The sequence below is a fragment of the Sceloporus occidentalis genome, unplaced genomic scaffold (assembly GCF_023333645.1).
Source record: "Sceloporus occidentalis isolate IW3139 unplaced genomic scaffold, rSceOcc1.0.p SCAF_7, whole genome shotgun sequence".
In the NCBI taxonomy this organism is placed as follows: domain Eukaryota; kingdom Metazoa; phylum Chordata; class Lepidosauria; order Squamata; family Phrynosomatidae; genus Sceloporus; species Sceloporus occidentalis.
In genome coordinates, this window is record NW_028316987.1 from 96,953,280 (window position 1) to 96,974,332 (window position 21,053).

Sequence of the window (21,053 nt, forward strand, 5' to 3'; positions counted from 1 at the left end):
GGTTAATGCGCAGCTGCGCAGGGATGGAAAAGCCCAAGGAGCCGCTCCGGCAACAGCAGCCCAGGCCACGCTCCTTTTCCTCAGATGCCTTTGCCTTTGCCTTTGCCTTTGCCTTTGCCTTTGCCTTTGCCTTTGCCTCTGCTTGAGGGGCCTCAATGGTGTGGAGAGCTGGCTTCTGGCTCTGGCTTCAGGGCTGGAGTAGTGTTCCTCTCCTCTCTTAGCCTTCCATCTTCTCCTTTAACTCTACCTTTTTGGAGCACCAAGAGGGCGAATGAAAGACCCAGGCTCCTTTTTCAACCTTATTTATCTTTTTTATTTATTTCATTTGTATTCCGTCTTTCTCCCAGGAGGAACCCAAGGCAGATCACAGGTAAAAAGCTTTTTTAAAAAGATGACAATAAAAACATAGAACCCTTAAAACCATCTAAAAACCATTCATTGGCTAGTTAGGAAGAAGGCTCCCCTGTGCAAATGTAAACGCAAAACCATTAGTAAACTTTCCAAAGTCTGCAACCGGAAACAGCCAATCTTGCTGATTTTGAGAAGGTTTCGGTTCTCAGTGGAAGCACCGTCCGACTGGGGCACAATTCCTGCTACTCTGCTGAAGAAAGCTGATTCCTATCAGTTCTAGCTTTCATGGCACCCTGGGAAACCTTAATTCCCAACACAAAGGACCTATGCAAGGTGTTGGACCTAGTTAGGAATAGGATCCAGCCCATTGGAAACCGCTGTAGAGCCCAGAGTGGGTTCATGGTGCCTCTGCCATGGGAGCCACCATCTGCCAATGCCCCTGGACTCAGGAAAGAAGAATCTCTTGGAGTCACTGTGCATGAAACAAAAGGGAAAAATATATTTTGAGTGGCAAGTGTATTGTGTGTGACAACCGCAGCCTGCTGAGTGATGGGCACATACTTGCAAAGGCACAGCTGCAGAAAGCTATGGGGCACAGACTGATGGCCCAGAACCACCCCCCCCCCCCCAAAAATAAGAGGAACCAAGAGATTGGTATGTTACCCATGCTGCCCTCTATATAAATTTTGGTATAAATGATAGCCCGTGATGACCTCAGATGAACTCTAGTTGCCTGTCCGCCATTAAGAGCCAGGCCAGGGGACATGTACAAAGGCACAACCATTGTCATTGTAGATAGTCTAGGGAGTTGCAAATGGGATTATCCTATTGCCCAAGAAGAGCAATGTTTGCCTTCCCCGAGGTGCTTGCCCCCTCCTTAAATCTATTGTCCAAGCAGATTAAGCCTAAAAGACAATAAGACCTAGTCATCCAGGTGTAAAGAAAGTAATGAAACACCTTTGCCAGCAATGGGCCTTTTGCCCCTATAAGAACTCCCAGATTTGCCTGTTCTCTGGGCCAGTCTGGATTTCAGGGGGAAGCTCTGTCCCCTTAAAACCTGACCTGGCTCCTGACTCCTGGCCAGTCATTTTATGGCTGAGCCTCCTGCCATCCCCATCACTTTCCATTTGGATTCCTGGAGGGAGTCTACATTCTGGTACGTATCACCCCAGTGATGCCTGAAATCCTATTCAACGCTAACCTCTGCTTTTCCTGAGCCTTGTATGAGTGAGAGTGTGTTAGTGAATTGCGTGTGTTTCTCCCCTATATTGATAAAGTGAACTTTACTTAGAAATTTCTGCTTGTGCTCCATTTATTGGATTCCCTGGTCTGCTCCATATACACAACGGGAGACGACCTTGCAGGGCTGTTGTAGCCGGTCCATCTCGCAATATTGAGCTAATAATCAATTCCCCTAATTAGACCCTTGGCTAAAGTCAGTTGGATTGGTTTGGAGCAGTTGGAGGAGTTGGTTGGACGTGGACGGAGAGTCGGTGTCTATTACATTGTACATAAAGGACCTGAAGATAAAGCCTCCAGAACTTTGGATGAACAACTATGTCTGTGAGTTTCCTTGTGAGTGTGGAAAAGGGGTAAGTGCATTGCCAATACCAACAGCTGGGTATTTTGCTGGTGTGGTTTTTCTTTTTCTGCTGCTACAATACTGTTTGGCTGCAACAGAATCAGGGCCTGCTTTCCACCTTCTAGCCAAGAAGAGAAGGCAAGATGGCTGTGATCAGAGAGCAAGAGATGGCCATGTCCAAGTGGGCACAGAGGAGGAGAGACAAGGAAGTATAGCTGTGTTACATAAATCTTGTAATTAAAAGGGCAGGATATACACCAAGGAGAGCTAAAATGCGATTCTAGGCTGCATCAATAGAAGTTTAGTGTCTAGATCAAGGGAACTAATAGTGCCACTCTATTCTGCTTTGGTCAGGCCTCAATTGGAATAATCCTGTGTCCAGTTCTGGGCACCTAAATAAAAAAAAGAATCATAGAATCCTAGAGTTGGAAGAGAACCCCAAGAAGGGCCCTGATCCAGTCCAACTCCCTTCTTCTGCCATGCAGGAACTCTCCATCAAAGCATCCCCATTGACAGATGGCCATCCAGACTTTGCTTAAAGACCTCCAAAGAAGGAGACTCCACCACAATCTCTGAGGAAGGAGTTTGTTCCACTGTCAAACAGCCCTTACTCTCAGGAAGTTCCTCCTAATGTTGAGCTGGAATCTCTTTTCTTATAGCTTGCATCCATTGCTCTGGAGCAGCAGGATGTTGAGAAACTGGAGCACCAAAATGATGACAGGCCTGGAAACCATAAAGCCCTATGAGCATAGACTTAGGGAGCTGGGGATGTTTCGCCTTGAGAAGAGAAGGTTAAGAGGTGATACAATAGCCCTGTTTAAATATTTGAAGGAGTGTCACATTGAGGATGGAGCAAGCTTGTTTCCTGCTGCTCCAGAGAATAGGACACAGAGCAATGGATGCAAGCTGTAAGAAAAAAGATTCTGTCAAAATCCCAGGAGGAACTTCCTGATGGTCAGAGATGTTCCAACAGTGGAAGATGCTGCCTCGGCGTGTGACGGAGTCTCCCTCCTCGGAGGTCTTCAAACAGATGCTTTGTTTTGAGAGTTCGGGAATGCTTTGTTTGAGAGTCCCTGCATGGCAGAATGGGGTTGGAATACATGGCCCTTTTTAGGGTACGTCCCAACTATGAGAGGACTCCATGAGATCTTGATCAGAGCAAAGAGTGGGTTTCTTAGCGTGGGGAGAAGCAGAAGGGGATTTGGCGTGGGATGTTCATGAAGCCACTGACGCCTGGCGTGAGGTCGATTTTGGTGACTCCCGGGGGGTACTTGACGTGGAAGCTCTGCAGGATGGTGGTGAGGTATAGGAAGAGCTCCATCCGGGCCAGTCCTTCGCCAAGGCAGTTCCTCTTTCCTGGAGGAGAGGGAAGCAGAAAACCACATTTATTGTGCAGAAAAGACTGTTTTCAGTTCAAAAGATCCTATGCAGGATTTCCCTCCATAGAATAAATCCTACACTGCAAAGATTTCTTGTCATGGAGAATTGTTCCCAACATTTAAAAAAACCCCTTTTTGGTCTCTTTTCCAAATATTGGCTCCCCCTTTCCATCAAATCCAGCCATTCTTCTTCATACCTGCGGAGAAAGGGACGTCGGCTCCATTCTTCTTGAAATCTCCCTTTTCATCCAAGAAATGTCCCGGGTCAAAACGAAATGGACTTTTAAATTGCTTTTCATCGTGGAGAACAGAGGTCAGCATTGGGAAAATGGAAGCTCCCTTTTGGAAGAAACACAGAAGGCAACAGCAGTGTGAGAGTCTGCAAGCGGCTGCTAAGAGAGAGATTATTGAAAGCTTACAACTATTATCATTATTGCTATTATTATTATTATTATTATTATTATTATTAATTTCTTACCTGCTTATTTTCAAGGCTCAAGGCTGGGTACAACATAGATTAAAGTAAATATACATGGCTGGATTTATGTACAGCGCTGTGCAAATCTACAGCACTAGATAGATAGATAGATAGATAGATAGATAGATAGATAGATAGATAGATGAATAATAATACAACAAGCCCTTGATATCCGCCAGGGGTTGGTTCTCGGAAACCCCAAAATCCATGGAAACTAAGTCCCATTAAATACAGTGGGGTAATAAAATGGTACATTCCCCCCCCCCCCGAAAGTGAAAATCTTCAAATAAGAAATTGCTATTTATTTATTTATTTATTTATTTATTTATTTATTTATTTCCAGAGGCAACACCTCTCTAGGAATCTCTAGGTCCTCCAGCACAACTCTATGATCAACACCTGCCAGAAGTGGACGATAGAATCATGCTGGAGGACCAACAAATGTCTAGAGAAGTGTTTTCTCTAGGAACGTCTAGGTCCTCCAACACGCATCTATGGTCAACCTCCTGCAGAATTGCTCTGGAGGATCTAGAAATTCCTAGAGAGAACAAATCCACAAATAATCAAATTGGCAAAAGTCAAAGCTGTGAATGTGTTGGGCTGACTGTGTGTGTGTGTGTGTGTGTGTGTGTATATATATATATATATATATATATATAATACTTTCAAGCAGTGAACGGCTGAATCTGTCGATGAAGAATCCGTGGGTGGGCTGACTGTATAACTAAATAAACAAAACCATTTAAATACCTAGGTTAAAAAATATCAGAGCGAGGGGTCAGAGGAGGAACAGTGACTGGCAATAACCAGCACAAACGAAGGAGCGAAACTGCAAGATGTCACACTCCTTTAAACCCTATGGAAGAATGCCAAGGTCTACAATATGATGCATCAGGAGAACAAAGTTTTGGCTGTTGCAAGGCTTCCCTTGGGTCCCCTGCAAAATCCACCACCACCCAAGTATCTTCAATGGCTCCCAGCTACCTTTGGGATGGTGAAGCCTTCCAGTTCCAAGTCCCTCTTTGCCATGCGGAGGATCCCAAAGGGGATCAGGTCAAGATACCTCTGGGCTTCATGGATGACAGCTTCTGTGTAGGGCATCCCAGGACGGTCCTTCAAGGCGGGGGGACGTTCCCGGCCGATCACCCGGTCGATTTCCTCGTGGATCTTTGCTGGAAGCAGAGGCAAAGTCAAGATGTGAAGCGCATTCAACAGATGGAGGAAAAGAAGACCAGTTTTGGTGGGTTCTCCCCTTCCTTCCTTCCTTCCTTCCTTCCTTCCTTCCTTCCTTCCTCCTTCTTTTAAACATAGCACATCCTCCAATTCTCTAGACTGGGTAGGGACACTCTCGATTAATTCTCTGTCCTCCCATTTTATCAACTGCTTTAAAGTTGTATTGGGCATGGTACAGACCGTCATAAAACGGTGTACCACACGGTCCCTAACACTAATACGTATGTACAGTGTAATAATGGCGGCACCCTGTATACATGGGTGCCTCCATTGTTACGTAAGCACCGTTACACCGCCCCTGCGCCTTAAAAAGAACCCGCTTTTCTTGGGTTCTTTTTCCGTTGGAGGGAAGCCATGCGGTTTGGCAGCTGCGGCTTCTCTCCGGAGGAAAAAAGGTCACTGGCAAGCTGCCCTTTTTGGGTGGTCTGTTCCAGGCCCCAGTTTCTCTCCTCTCCTCCCGCTTTCCCACTTTGTCCCCAGCTTACTTCATTTGGTGCAAATGGATTCAAAAGTAGTTTGCACTCAATTAACTCATGGGAGGAGAATCTTGCCCTTCCCAGTTAGCCCTAGCAAAAGCAAGCGGCCGCATCCCCTCCTAGCTTGTCTGCTCTTTGTTATTAATCAGTGCAATGAAACACAACCGGCCCAAGGGCTGGCAAACCTTCCACCGCTGGGTGTTCAAGCAGAAGCATGCAGATGTATCTCAGGGTGGTACTGGAGGTTTCTGTCCCAGCAAAGTATAAATCGAGGACCGTCATGATCAGATTGTCCTTAGTAAATTCGGTCGTGGGGTTGGTCTTCTCCTGCAAAGGGGGAGATGAGGGATGAAAATACACATCACTTATAGCACAGCTGAACGGCTGGCATAGTGCTTTCTTACCAGCCACAAAACCAAGAGCTGTGTTGTCTGGGGGATTCTGGGAATGGTAGTCAGAAAAAGTAATGTTTCAAAGCACTCAATGTAAAATCCATGTCTTCCTGCTAAATTGGGGTGAGAATCATGTACAGTGGATCCTCTGAATTGCTGGGGTTCAGTTCTGCCTCTCCCAAAACATGGATGTTTGTGCCACATATTATTCAATGGTGGTTATGTGAATGCGGATGCACTGAAGCATGTGTTCACATCACCGCCATCAACTAATACACAGTGCGATTGTTGAATTTGCAGATGGGAAACCCATGTGTCACGAAAGATCCCTGTATCTACTTGGACTGTGAGCAATAGCAAGAGTGTTTACATTTCTATAATGCTTTTCTGTGAACTCAGCACTCTTTAAGAGCTTTACAATCTTTAAGCCATTTCCTCCCAACAAGCTGGGGGCCCATTTTACAGACCAACGAAAGGATGGAAGGACCCCCTGCAGGAACCCCACCTCCCACAAGCGGGGAACGCCACTGTGTTTAACCACTGCATCACTAGGCCCCCTTGTGCCACCAGTACTATGACTCCCATCATTCCTTGTTTTGACCCTGCTAGCTAAGGCTGCTGGACATTGCAATTCAAGTTCGCCAGGAAAGATGTACAATTTCCACCCCTGTTCTAAATATTTGATTCTACACAGTGCTTGTTTGTTTGTTGGATCTCTATCCTGCCTTTCTCCTAAAATGGGATTCCCCTGCAATCTAAGGATGGGCAGCTAAAATACTGTAATAATTCTGGCAGAGATCTCTGGAAAATGCACCCTTGGATCTAATCTGTAAGAAGAGATTCCAGTGGCTCCCATGTTTCCAGAGGAAGATCACAGCTGGAGACCTAGGGATTTCGTAGCATTCCTGTGACCTGAAATCTACTCTTTCACACAGGGTCAGATTAGATTATCACCACTTTTTCTCCACAAGTGGCCAAAGATGACTGTTAGCCACATTATCTGATTTTCCTCACCTACGTATATTAGGCTTATCATGACTTGCCCAAGCAAATAGACTTGATCTGCATCTGGATGTTGAGCCTCAGGTCCTATCTTCTGCTAAATTACTTTTATTTTAGCCTTCGCAATTGGTCTGATGAGAAAAGTCTGTTTTATGAAAGTGCTTTCCCACTAGGGCAGCCATTTTGTGACTGTGGCATGTCACCTGGAAGCCATTTTGAGACCAGCCAAGCCCTTATTTGGCAGCCATTTTGTGAACCAGCCCATGATATTCTTTGTCAAAATTCCAAATGGCCCCCAAAAGGTTATTCTGTGGCCTCTTGCCCATGTCCCACCTGCTCCATTTTGAGGAGGAAGGCATCTATGAAGTCCCGGGGGGTATTCGAAGGGTCAAAGGTGTTCTTGTGGTCCTTGATCTTCTGGGCTATGAACTCCTTGGCTGACAACATATCTTTGAAAAGCTGTTGGTGAGCGCCAGGCAAATAGTCCATGATCCCTGGGATGATGTTGTAGAGCTGAAGGGGAAAGAGAGAGAAAGAGAGAGAATGAGCCCAGTCTTGCACCAGATGGGCTGAGAAACACGTTGACTCTGAGTTAAACCCATCTTGCATAGCCATCCATATGGATCTTTTCCTGTTCCCTGGGCCCCAGTTGGAAGAACGGATGGATTCCTGTTTCATCCTTATTAATTTTTCCCTGCAATGGTTCTCTGCCTCCTTTGTTGTTGTTGTTGATGTTGTTAAACAGCCTTGAGTTGTGCTTTTTTGTGGTTTTTTGGGCTCTGTGGCCATGTTCCAGAAGAGTTTCTTCCTGACGTTTCACCAGCAGCATCTGTGGCTGGCATCTTCAAAGAATGCTTTGCCTGGAAAAGGTTGGGTGTATATCTACTGTGTGAGCCTGGGAATGCAGGAGGGATTTGCATGTGTCTTGTTCTGTGCTGATGGCTGGCCTCAGGCTGGGAGGCTAATGCAAAAGAGGATTAGTGTCTGCTAACTGGGGATCATTATCTGCTGGGAAAGCCCCTGACTCTGAATGGTTTCCCATTTGCATTTGCTGAGTCCTGATTTTGCTATTCCTCAGGACTGGGAGCCAAATTTTCTTCACTTTGAGGGTTTCTTCTTTCCGGCTGAAATTATCCAGATGTTTGTGGATTTCAATGGCTTCCCTGTGCATCCTGACATGGTCACATAGCCCGAAAAACCCACAAGAAAGCATGGATGCCGGCCATGAAAGCCTTCGACTTCACAGCCTTGAGTCAATCTCGACTCATGGCGACCCTCTGGATAAGACATCTCTAAGACTCCCTATCTTCCACTACTTTCCCTAGTTCTTGCAGATTTGTACCTGTGACCTCCTTAATAGAGTCCATCAACCATCTGGCATGTGGCCTTCCTCTCTTTCTAATTCCCTCCACTTTTTAGTATTGTCTTTTCCAGTGAGTTGTTCCTTCTCGTGATGCGGCTGAAGTACGACAGCCTCAGCTTAGCCAACTTTGCCTCCAGGGAAATCCCAGGCTTGGATCTGTTCTAGGAGCCACCTATTTGTTCTTTTTGGCTGTTCATGGCATTCTCAACACCCTTCTCCAGCATCACATCTCAAATGAATTTATTCTCTTTTTGCACATTTGCTTAACTGCTCAGCTCTCACATCCAAACATGGCAATGGGGAATACGGTTGCTTGCATGATTCTGACTTTTGTGCTTAGTTTTATACCTTTGCTCTTTAGGACTTTTTCTAGTTCTTCCATAGCTGCCCTACCACCCAGAAGAAGACAGAAACAGGGAAACCCATGTGACCCACGTTATCCAAAACCAGCTTGCCGCCACCGCCCAACAATTAACCACTTACACCTTAAAGAACACAATGGGAGGTTGCTGGGACTTCTACTGGTATTTGCCAACTCAATGAGGAACTAGTCAAGCTAAGGCATGTGGGCAAAGAGTACTTTAAGGAAAAGGTTTATTCTAACGAAAGGAAATGTTCCTAACCTTAGTCCTGCACCAGAGGAATTTATAGTTCTTCTGGTCAGAAGCCCCTCATGGTTCCAGGCCGGAGACCAAGCAGGCAGGCCCATGGGCCAAAGCCTTGCTCCGCGCTTCTGGCTTTCTGCTCCCAACCATCTAGAACAGCGGTTCTCGACTTGTGGGTCACAACCCCTTTGGAGATCGAACAACCCTTTCACGGGGGTCACCTAAGACCATCGGGAAAGACATATTAATGAAGAAGCATGGGTTAATGTTATGGTCGGGGGTCAGCACAACATGAGGAACGGTATTAAAAGAGTCGTGGCATTAGGAAGGTTGAGACCCACTGGTCTAGAAGGTTCCCTCACCAGGGACCATCGGATTGGACAGTTGCCCTCACACCACCATTGAGGTCAACTCTCCCCACAAAGTGACAGCACCCCCTCCCAAAGGGTTAACCTTTTGTCATCTGGGAAGAAGGCCATGATAGAGGAAGAGACTCCCATTGATCACACTCCCATTTGGGAATGTTACACATTTGGGCCGCAAATCACATACTCCTCTAGCCACCATGTATACCTTGGATTGGGGATTATGGACATTGTTGTCTTTTCTAATCTGCAGCTCACATCTCTCCCTGCTAAGGTCAACATCCTCTTCCTCTTCCTCCTTCTCCTTCTCCTCTTCCTTACCTGTCCGGCAATGGAGCTCTCCAGCCGTAAGCTATCTGTGAGCAGGCGGAGGATGCGGACAAAGTCCTTGTCCTGGTAGTCAAACCGCTCTCCAAAGAGAATGTGGCTGATCACGTTCCCCGTAGCACCGCTGAAAAGGGTGGCTGGGTTGAAGGGCTGGCCTGGAGGGGAGGACAGCAGCATTAGTGGTGGCCATGGGTCAAGCCAGTGTCACCAACGCATGGCCTAAAGCCAGGCCAACCAGGTACTCCAGTGACTGCTGGTGGCTTCCATGTCCAGAAGGCAGCGAACTCACTCTGGGGTCCATTCCAGACTTTAAAAGAGCCAGCAATTGTTCTGAAGGGCAACCAAGACCACCAAGGGGCTGGAAGCCAAGCTTGGTGTGGAACAGCTTAAGAAGTCATGTTTTATGGTTAGAGCATCTATCTCCAGAGTGTACAATTATATCAGTTCAATACCATTTTGATAGCCATGCTACTATCTTATGGAATCCTGGGATATGTAGTCAGGTGAGGCTCTGTAGTCAACAATGGTGTTGTATTCTCCTGGCAAACAATTGTAAGTATTTCACCAAACTACAAATCCTAGGATCCCATAGGATGGAAATGTCCATTAAAGGGGAATCAGAGAAGGAGTGGATCAGCCCCTTGGAGTGTATTAGAATAAGTACCAAATACAGTTTTCTACTTATGGAGAACATACTCCTCAAAACCTCAGCAAAGAAAAGATATCAGTAAAGACATTCGTTTAGTCCTTTCTACCTCTCAAATAAATGCATTTAACAAAGCAAAGTACCTTTTCTGTCCCTGAGCTCCTTCACCAGGTACTCTGCCTCTTCTTGAATCCGTTCCTCAATGCTTTTCTTTCCCATCCCAAAGTTCCTCATGGTCATGAGGGAGAAGCGCCGGATCTGGACCCAGCGCTCGCCATTGGACATGGCGACACCTGAAAGTTGGCAGTCAGAGAAGAGCAGTGAGCATTGAACCCATAGGGTTGTCTACATGATTAAAACACTAGTCATTCTATTCAATTAGAATGCAATCCCAACACATACAATTCAGAGGAGTTTGGGCTTTTTGCATTTCCCCTTCCCCCCACTCCCCCCCCCCCAAAAAAAACCCTCCATAAAACTGAGCTAAAAATGGATTTGCAGTTTTTGCTGGAGTATCTGCAAGGATGTACATTGCTGAACGTGTGTTTGTCCATTTTTAGCAGAAGGTGGGTGAATAAATACACATTTGTGTAGGAAGCTGTAAGTTCAAAGGCAGTTGATGGCAACATGTTCAAACCCCAATAGTTTGCACCTGTTGACAATTAAGCATTGGCACAAATGTGCAAAAATCTGCTGCAATTAGCATAATACATGTATGTATCAACTAGTCCCATCACACCAAAGCTAGAAGTGAGCCGGATCCACCTGCGCAAGATGAGTTCCCCTGCAGAAAGGACAAGAGCCCTCCTCAGCCATTCCGAATCTGTGCCATAATGGTGTGAAGAAGCGGGATTTTGCCTGGAGTTCCTTCTTGGCACATGAAGCCTAGCATCAGGAATGACAGCCATGATACAGGGAAGTGTAGCGGGAATGGCTCAATGGGAGAGCACATGCCTTGCATGAAGAAGGCTTCCTGAGAGAGATTTCCTGCTTGTACCACTTACTGAACTTCAAAGAATTCAGTACAGATTTGAACCCAGAGCCCAAGAGCAGGGGAGGGAACTCTCTGATCCTCCAGATGTTGCTGAACTGCAACTCTCATGATCCTGGACCATTGGCCTTGTTGGCTGGGGCTGAAAGGGGCTGAAGGTCTACAGTGTCTTGGGAGCTATAGATTGCTCACACATGCTCAACTCAATGGGTGCCAAGGGCCTATTCTCCTCCCCACAGACCCCACAAAGGCCATGTACCCCCACAGCAAGCCCACATGCCCCTCTATCCTTCTGCTGCCCCTCAAAATGGTATCAGGACGTGACGTCATATTTGGGGATAGCATGGGGTTCTGGAGAACCAGTGTTGTATAGTGGTTTGAGCACTGAGTAAGACTCTTTAGACCAGGGTTCGAATCCCTGCTCAGCCATGGAAACCCACTTGGTCAAGTCCCACTTTCTCAGCCTCAGAGGAAGGCAGTGACAAACCTCTGAACAAATCTTGCTAAGAAAATCCCATAATAGCTTCTTATTAGGACCAACCTAAGTCAGAAACTACTTCAGGGCACACAACAACCAACACAACAGCAACCAGCACAACAACAACAATGGGGTTCTGTGTGTTTGCGGAGGAAGGGGAGTATTTCTGCATTTTTTTCACATGACTTTCTGTGTGGTTTCTGGGGGTGAACATTGGCTAATATTGCTCGGAAAAGGGCAAATTTGGAGTAGTAGAGATTTTGGGGGAAGGAGAGTGTCCTTTGGGGCCAGAAAAGTGGCCCACAGGCTGCTCTATGTCTCCCTGCTCTTGGCCTCCCCTTAGTCATCCTTGCTGCCTTCGTTCCCAGTGATACGCAGATGCAAAATGGAAACATAAACTGCTGGTGGTTCATTCTGAAATAATCTGTGGGTCCCCAGACACTTTGAAGTTTACTGCACCGGGGATAAAACGTTCCCTGATGCGTTCTAACGTGCACGAGTGGGGCTGCGCACGGAGTGTGATGGGAACCCGATGGGGCCCAGAACGCGACTTTACTGCACAGGGAATGCCGCCGCTGCCGCCAAGCGTTCCCATCGCATTCCCATCAGGTTCCAGAGGGCGCCATTGGACGCCATTTCTGGGAACTGTTTTGAAACCGTTCCCAGAAATGGCGCCCTCTGGAACCTGATGGGAACGCGATGGGAAAACGATGGGAATGCTTGGCGACGGTGGCGGCATTCCCTGTGCAGTAAAGTCGCGTTCTGGGCCCCATTGGGTTCCCATCACACTCCGTGCATGGCCCCGCTCGTGCACATTAGAACGCATTGGGGAACGTTTTATCCCCGGTGCGGTAAACTTCTTTGTTTGCAATATGCCACCGTATTTCATCCGTATGTTCCAAAGTGGGTGATGGCAACATGCGCAACCACCCATGGATCTCCCAGACTCCATTGGCTGCACTGGGTTGGCCCAGGGAGACCAGACGTCATAACTGCAAAGGAGAACATTCCCAAATGAAAGCTAAAAACACTCATATAAATATAAGTGCATGCTTCTTAGTCATGCTCAAAATGGAGGGCATTTTGAAACTCCTCCTGGACAAAAGCTTGAAATGTAGGGCATGTCCTGGAAAAGAAGGACATCTGGTCACCCTGGACTGGCCCTTCTGCCAGTTAATGGCCTCTTCCTTTTTAAAAGGACAATACCAAATCCTTTGTTGGTCTTCTCTGCTGATGGAAAGCTGCCTCGGTTGAGAAAATCGTCTCCGTTGTCCACAAGGACCTTCTTGACCGCACTGTAGCCATAGATGACCACTGTCCGCTCGGAGCCGAAATACACCGTGAAGACTGACCCATATATTTCGCTCAGCTTGAAATGTAGAAGAGAGAGGAGAGAGTGAGGAGAAGGTGGAGGACTCTTCGAACGGGGTCTTTTGGAAGAGGAGAAGGAGGCAGAATGGTGGCCAAAGGACAGGCGCCAATGGAGAAGGGTGAGGTTTTGGCAGGAGAACTATCCATGGGAATGCTTTGGCTATAGCATCAGGCCTGGGCTAAAGTAAGCGGATGAGCCCTCCCTTTGCCATCTACAGCTTCAGAGGGAGAATGAGGCCTGCCAGCTCCACTGGGTCTGGCCTGAACTAAGAAGCAGAGCCCTCCTGGCTCCAGTCCATCTGCCTTGGTCCAGGCCTCAGAGGGAGAGATGAGCTGCTGGACCTGATCCCCTTCTTCCCCACCACCATCTTTCCCTTCTCATTTTGTGTCATGGGAACCATCTAATTAAAAGCTGCTCTGATAGCCTTTAGGGCTGAAGGGTGGGGTATAAGTACTCTAATAAATAAATAAATACCATAAATAAATACATAAATAAATAAATATAGCCAAGGTGGCTTTGCCACATTGAATGATGCCATTTCACATTTGGTCGGTACTAACATACTGGTCTTACACACTGCAGAAATAATGTGGTTTGATATCACTTAAACTGTCATGGCTTAATGCTATGGAATCCTGGGATTTGTAGTTTGGTGAGGTATTCAGCCTGATCTGTCAGACAGTTTTAGTGCCTCAGCAAAATACAAATCCTACGATTCTGTAGAGATGGAGGCCTAATCTACAATGCAGAAATAATGCAGTTTGACACGGCTTCGACTGTCATGGCTCCCTCCTATGGAATCCTGGGATTGGTAGTTTGTCATGGCACCAGAGCTTTTTGACAGAGAAGGCTGAATATCCCAGAGTTTAAGACTTTAAACTCCAAATGCATCTGAGGAAGTAGATTTCAGTCTAAGAAAGCTCATGCTGCCAACTTTTTTCTTCCAGTTTGTCTCAAAGGTGCAACAAGAGCTCTCTCCAATGCTGATGTTTTGTTATATGTGTTTGTGATAGAAAGTTCTGTTATGTTAAGTTCTGATTGATGATACGTATTTGCCATAGGCCTGGTCGCATGATTCACCACTTTGATTTGTTGTTATACTTGCTGACATGGTGTAGGTCAGTGATGGTGAACCTTTTAGAGGCCGAGTGCCCAAACTGCAACCCAAAACCCACTTATGGATTGCAAAGTGCTATGTCCCTCTGGCTTTCTAGTAACAAACTCTGGCAAACTCTGGGCTGGAGAGACGGCACATGTGCCCACAGAGAGGGCTCTAAGTGCCACCTCTGGCACGTGTGCCACAGGTTGACCATCACTGGTGTAGGTTCTTTGCTATGTTATTTGCTATGGAGTTTATCACACGGGAAGAATTTCTCTTAATTTCGAATGAAAAGAAAGTGGGGCCAGAACGCATTTATGTGAATTCGCTAGTTCAGTGAATTTATGTGAATTCGAATTGCGTTCGAACTGACTTCCCATTGCCCCAAAATAGTTTGCCATTGCCTGAAATTGCGTGTGGTAGTCTATCATGCAATAACGTTAAACCCCATGATTGCATTTGGATTGCCATTGGAATATACTTCCAATTTCCCTTGACAGATAAACTCCCAAGTTCTTTGTTATGTATTTTTTATTACCACGGTTATATGGAGTATTGTTCCTGCTGGCTGCTATGGTATGTGGGGTTTGGACTGTAGCCATCATTGTATGGGGCATGAAGGGGAGACATGTGTCAAAGGAACAGGCGAACCAAGGCAGTTGGCCCTCTCCATTTGCAGCTTTGACTTTTGCGGATTTGATTATATTTGCAGTTTTGATCAATATGTTCTCTCTAGGAATCTCTAAGTCCTCCAGCGCAATTCTGCTGGAATGTTGACCATAGAGTTGTGCTGGAGGACCTAGATCTTTCTAGAGAAAACGCTTCTCTAGACATTTGTAGTTCTTCCTGCATGATCCTATTATCAACTTCCAGCAGATGTCGACCACTGAGTTAAGATGGAGAACCTAGAGATTCCTAGAGAGATGTTGTCTTTGGTATAAAGAACTGTGCTTTTTTTAGTTTGGGTTTTCCACGTTCACGGTGGTCCTTCACCCCTAAACCCCCTTGAATATGGAGGGATTACTGTAGTGTTATTTAGATGCTAAGCAAGCGGCTAATAAATAGGGGCTGTACAAACAGCCCATAATGGATAATAATAATAATAATAATAATAATAATAATAATAATAATAATATTTATTTGTATCCTGCCTCTCTCTGTATCGGATCGAGGCAGGTAACAACAGACAAAAGAACAAGAAAAATGCTACACAACAAGTCACAAGTAAAAACATAGCAAAAAACACCCTAAAACTCCCTCCCACCTGAAAATAACGTTAAAACAACAATTCCCAATAAAATGCTCCCAATAAAATCAATAAGATCAATAAAATCAAGCACAATCACAGTCCAGTGGGAACAGCTATGCGACTGGAGAGTGAGCATTCCAAGGGGTCAGTTAGGGAAGGCCTGCCGGAAGAGACCTGTTTTTAATGCCTTCTTATTAAAGGCCTCCAAAGATGTTATAAGGCAGATCTCCTCCAGTCGGTCATTCCAGACTTTTGGAGCGGCAACAGAAAACGTCCGCTGGGAAGTCGATACCAGTCTGGTTTTCTGGGACTGCAAGAGATTCTTCCCAGAGGAAGACCTGAGAATGCAGGAAGGATTGTATGGGAGGAGGCCTTCCCTCAGGTAAGCTGGACCCAGGACATGTAGGGCTTTATAGGTAATAACCAACACCTGATACTGTGCCCGGAAGCTAATAGGCAGTCAGTGAAGGGATTTTAAGATAGGTGTAATAGGATCAAATTTCGAATTCCCTGTAACCAATCTGGCTGCCATGTTTTGGACCAGTTGCAGCTTCCAAACTTGGCACGAGGGTTGCCCCATGTAGAGCGCATTGCAGAAATCGAGACGAGAGGTGACCAGTGAGTGTACAGCCGTTTCTAGGTTTTCCCGTTCCAGGAAGGGTCATAGCTAGCGAATCAGCCAGAGCTGATAACAGGCACTCCTGGCCGTCACGTCCACCTGAGATGACAGCTGAAGCGACGAGTCCAGGAGTACCCCCAAGCTATGGACACAGTCCTTTAAGGGAAGTGTGACCCCGTCCAGAACTGGGGAGCTTATCACCATTCCCAGATTAGGATTGCTTATAGCGAGTACCTCTGTTTTATTTGGATTCAGTTTAAGTCTATTTTCCCTCATTCAATACATTACTGACCTCAGACAGTCATTCAGAGGGGAGATGCCATCCTTGGTCACCAAAGCTGTCCGAGACATAGAGAAATAGATTTGGGTTCACCAGCGTACTGATAACACTGCGGCCCATGTCTCCAGATGACCTCACCCAGCGGCATCATGTAAATGTTGAATAGCATTGGAGACAGTATCGCGCCTTGAGAGACACCCGATATGAGCTCCCTCTTGGCCGAACAGCTGTCCCCAAGCGACACCATCTGGAACCTACCCGAGAGATAGGACCGGAGCCATTGCAATGCAGTGCCCCCAATTCCTAACCTTCTCAGGCGTTCCAGAAGGATACCATGGTTGATGGTATCGAAGGCCCCTGAGAGGTCCAAGAGCATCAACAGGGCCACACTTCCCCTGTCGATGCGCAGATGGAGATCACTGACCAAGGCGACCATGGTGGTCTCCACTCCGTATCTCGACCTGAAGCCAGTTTGAAATAGGTCAAGATAATCAGTGTCATCCAAGACTGCTTGGAGTTGGTTGGCAACTGCCCTCTCAATCACCTTGCCCAAAAACGGAAGGAGAGATACCGGCTGATAGGCTTTTAAAGAATAGGTGTAACCACAGCCAGTTTTAAACTGGCTGGAAAACTACCTTCCCTGAGGGAGGCATTAATCTCCCTCCCTGGATGGCCAGCCATGAAGGGCAGGGGTCAAGAGGGCAGGTGGTCTTTTTGACCTTCGCAAGCAGCTTGTCTACGTCATCAGTACTCAGAGACGGAAACTGATCCAAATGAATCTCATTAACAGAGTCGCTGGACACCTCACTAGATGTTTCTGTGTTAAGGCTGGAGTCTAAGTCAGCCCTTATCCGAGAGATTTTATCTGCAAAGTAGTCACTGAAAATATCACAGCAGGCCTCTGTGGGTTGGAATAACATATTCAAGGTGGAAGGAGACTGAGTTACCTTCTTAACCACCTTGAAAAGCTCTGCCGGGCGAGACTTCGCAGACGCAATAGATGCAGAAAAGAAAGACTTCTTTGCTGCATTTATTGCCACTCGATAGGCTTTAAGTGAAGTTCTATGACATGTCTTGTCGGATAGGGATCGAGTCTTTTGCCAGCGGTGCTCTAGTCATTGTGCAGCCTGCTTCATCCTTCTAAGATCTTCAGTATACCAAGGATTTCTATTTGAAGCGGGCTGAAAAGGACGCTTGGGAGCGATTGTGTCGATAGCCTTTGTGAGATCCTTGTTCCAGGTGGACACCAAGGCTTTGACAGATTCGCCGACGTTAGCAGCCATTGCACCCTCCAGGGCTTCCTGGAACCTTTTGGGTCCCATTAGCCTTTGAGCGCAGACCATTCTAATAGGTCCACCACCCCCGGGGGGTTATGAATGGTGGCCTTTAGTCCAACCTTAACCAGGAAATGATCCGTCCATGACAAAGGGGAGGTACAAGTTACCTCTGCCCACAGATTTTCCTGTTCCGAACAAAAGACCGCATCGATGGTATGACCAGCGCAATGTGTAGGCCCGGAGACAATCTGGGATAGGCCCATGTTTGTCATGGCCCACATGAACTCCCTGTTTGGGTACTGCACACGAGGGATGTCATTGTGGTGCGTCCCATGTAAATGGACACGCACCAAGATGACGCCCTGGCAGAGGAAGAAGGGCTTGGAGCATGTGAACGCTCTGCCCTTCTTCAGCCCTACTCTGTAGACAGGCTGGCACAAAGTGCCAGTCTGTACTGCCTCTTAATTGTGTAACTGAGTACTGATTTTATGGATCAGAAATATATGAGGTGGTCTCTTATGGCTTTGGTGAAAGAGATGAACCTGGCCTTCATGGAGAGAGCCTTGCATCAAAGGAATGCCAGCTGTACATGTCGGAGTAATTTTATTATGCCAGCTAGCTTTTCATTATCAACGTGCTTCAACCATTAGAGAAGCCAGGATGAGACAGCCTGGAATAAATCAAAAGACACTAAGGACTTTAACACACAGGGAAAACCAGGAGTTTAACCAGCAATTAAGCCATGAAAATCGCACAATCACGATTAAGATTTTCACACGATGTTGACATTAAGGTGCCATTATCCTGGGCATAAACTGACAATAAACAGCAACAAAGCATTCACAGGTTATTCTCTCGCTATTCCCAGGATAATGGCTCTTTGAGTGCAATGTGTGTGAAAATCTTTAATAGCGATTGCATGATTTTCACAGATTACTTGCTGCTTAAACCCCCGATTTTTCCTAATAAAGTCCCTAATAGTTTAGTGATATGGGGAAAATAGATTTTGCCCACCAATTCTGTGGGGTGGGACCCATGCCTTTTGAATGCTTCTGTTTGATGTATGCGCGCTTAGCCTTTAGTTCTGCCCAAGACGTTTGCCCAGTAGCATCTCTCCAACTCCAGAGAGAAAGCTTGACTGTTTCACTTACCGGGGTCTGATTTACTGAGTTTGGAGGGGAATTCAACTAGTCCTTGACACTGTTCCACTTCCAGGCCTTGGCACCCCAACTGGCAATTGGCCACACAACATGCCATACTGTGTCTAAAAGTGGGCAAGATGATGGGCACTACCAACCTTTGTCTTTTTTTGTCCCCTTCCACCCTCCCATTTTATCCCTTGACCCTTCCTATCTCCTCACTGACCATTGATTTCTTCCTTTTGATCTCTGCCCCCCAAATAACCACGTTAGCATGATTGAGCTATGGTCCTGGACTATGGCCTTGGAGAACAGAGTTCGAATCCCGGCTTGGCCATGTAAACCCACTGGGGTGACTTTGGGCAAGTTGTCCTCATCCTCAGAGGATGGCAATGGCTAAGCCCCTCTGAAGAAACTTGCCAGGAAAACCCCATGATAAGGTGACCTTAAGGTGGCCATATGTCAGGAATTACTCGAAGGCAACAACAAACAACGACCATAACAAAGTCCCTTGGTTTCCCCCCCAAAAGACTCCCTCCTTTCCCTTGTAAACATCTTTACCTGATGAAGAAGCTGGTGGAGCTTCGAAAGCTTGCATTTTGTCTAGCCCAACAAAGATATTGCAGTTTGGTGGATTTGGGGGGTTATTGGACCTTGCCCTATGGCCAACATGGGTAGCTATGTTTTCTTTCTGTCTTAGTTGTCTTTCTCCTCTCCTGGCATTGAATGCATCTCTTGACCCTTCCTATCGCTCAGAACTCTCTTGACCATCTGCAAAATGGCTGCTGTCTGGGCACTTTCTGGGCACCGCTGGGTCCAAAGGTCATTCACCCTCCCTCCTTTCTTGGACTCAGCTGGTGGTGCATCATTGCCCCAGGGCTCCTTCCATGGAAGCGGTGGGCAACCTTCAGGGATATGGGGACCAGTGCCTCCACCGGACCTTCTGTGGGGGTCATACAAATCCCCCAAAAGAAAAAAACAACCAGAAATAGCTAAATGGTCAGATGGTAAGGCTCCCTGGTGACACAGTGGGTAAAATGCCACTCCAGAAGCCATAAAGTTGTGAGTTCGATCCCAGGCAGGGTTCCAAGGTTGGCTCAGCCTTCCATCCTTTCGGAGGTTGGTAAATTGAGTCCCCAGCTTGTTCACTGTAAACCTCTTAGAGAGCGCTGAGTTCACTATGAAGCAATACAGGAATGTATAGAGAAGACAATACAGAGAAGAAAAATGTCTGCTTCTGGAGGGTCCCAGAAATTGGAATATTTCTTTGTGCAGTCTCTCTCTCTGTATCTCTCTCTCTCAAACACATTATTATTATTATTATTATTATTATTATTATTATTATTATTATTTCAGTATTCTCCTTCATCTGAGAATTCAGTTTATGGTCTTTTAGTGCTTAGAAAAACAGCTACAATTTGACTGCAATCCTCCAGCCAACTAGATGTTCTGGAAACTCTTGTCTAAAAAGGCATTTCCCCAAAGGTCTATTCTTTCCATGGACACAGCTGTCCTTGGTTGACGTGAAGAAATATCGGGGCTTTCGATGCAATTTATGAACCAGTAACCCCCAAAATCTATCAACCCCCCTAATCTCAAAAGCTAGCGTTGATCAATACCATCCCATTGCTTTCATAGTTATTTAGAGTGTCCTGCCCTGATAATGTTGACAGCAACAGCAAGTTCCAAAAGTCCCTGAACTGAACATTTTTGCATGTCCCTTCCATCTTGACTGTCCCTTGGAAGGGCTTGTCTTTGGAGAGACGAAGCAAGCTTTGGTTGCAAGATTGAGACACAGCTTTGCGGAAGTCTCCCTCCTTACCTTTCTCAGTTGCGCTGAAATATTTTTCCCTGTCAGCTGCAAGAGGTTCCCAATGAAGGGGAGAGGCATTGGACCAGGAGGGAAGTTTCTCCTCTTGGCCTCCGCTTTCCTCCAGGCCAAAAGGAGGACCAAGCAGACCACCAAGAAGACGGTGCTGGTCCCCAAAAGATCCATTGGGGCAGCTCTATCTCTTTCTTTCTTCAGCAGCAAAAATGCTGAATGCTCTTGGACCTTCACTGAAGTTTATAGGTCAAGTCAACAGAAGCCGGGAGGCGAGTCACTGAGAGCAAAGTGACTGTTATATAACCTTGGAAGGGAGCTCTCCCGCGCACATGCGCACACACACACACATTTGCCTCCTGTCTTTCTTTTGGGACTGTACCCAAGGTGGCTCACGCAGAGTTAAGAACAAAGCACATTTGAAAACCTCCCTGGTACAAAAGGTTTAGAAAGCATTAAACAAACAGTCCCATTGAAAACCCCAAACGGCTTGTCTATTCTTGCTTAGCAAAGCGTTGGGCTGGTTTG

At 46.5% G+C, this 21,053-nt stretch overlaps 1 protein-coding gene across 2 annotated transcripts; it reads right to left on the bottom strand.

The window, feature by feature from the left end:
- Positions 1-289: 289 nt before the first annotated feature.
- On the bottom strand, positions 290-20,728 carry LOC149310197 (cytochrome P450 2C19-like). 2 transcript variants are annotated; one of them, XM_089533927.1, is made up of 10 exons: positions 20,526-20,726; positions 12,875-13,037; positions 10,343-10,492; positions 9,548-9,708; positions 7,227-7,406; positions 5,685-5,826; positions 4,775-4,962; positions 3,510-3,651; positions 3,165-3,289; positions 290-823 (listed from the first exon to the last, which is right to left on the bottom strand). In XM_089533927.1, the coding sequence occupies exons 1-10, from the start codon at positions 20,697-20,699 to the stop codon at positions 821-823; spliced, it is 1,428 nt and encodes a 475-aa protein (XP_089390053.1). In that variant the 5' UTR covers positions 20,700-20,726; the 3' UTR covers positions 290-820. The 2 variants fall into 2 exon arrangements, with proteins under 2 accessions (XP_089390053.1, XP_089390052.1); XM_089533926.1 differs by having other exon boundaries at positions 290-3,289; positions 20,526-20,728.
- Between the last annotated feature and the right edge of the window lie 325 nt (positions 20,729-21,053).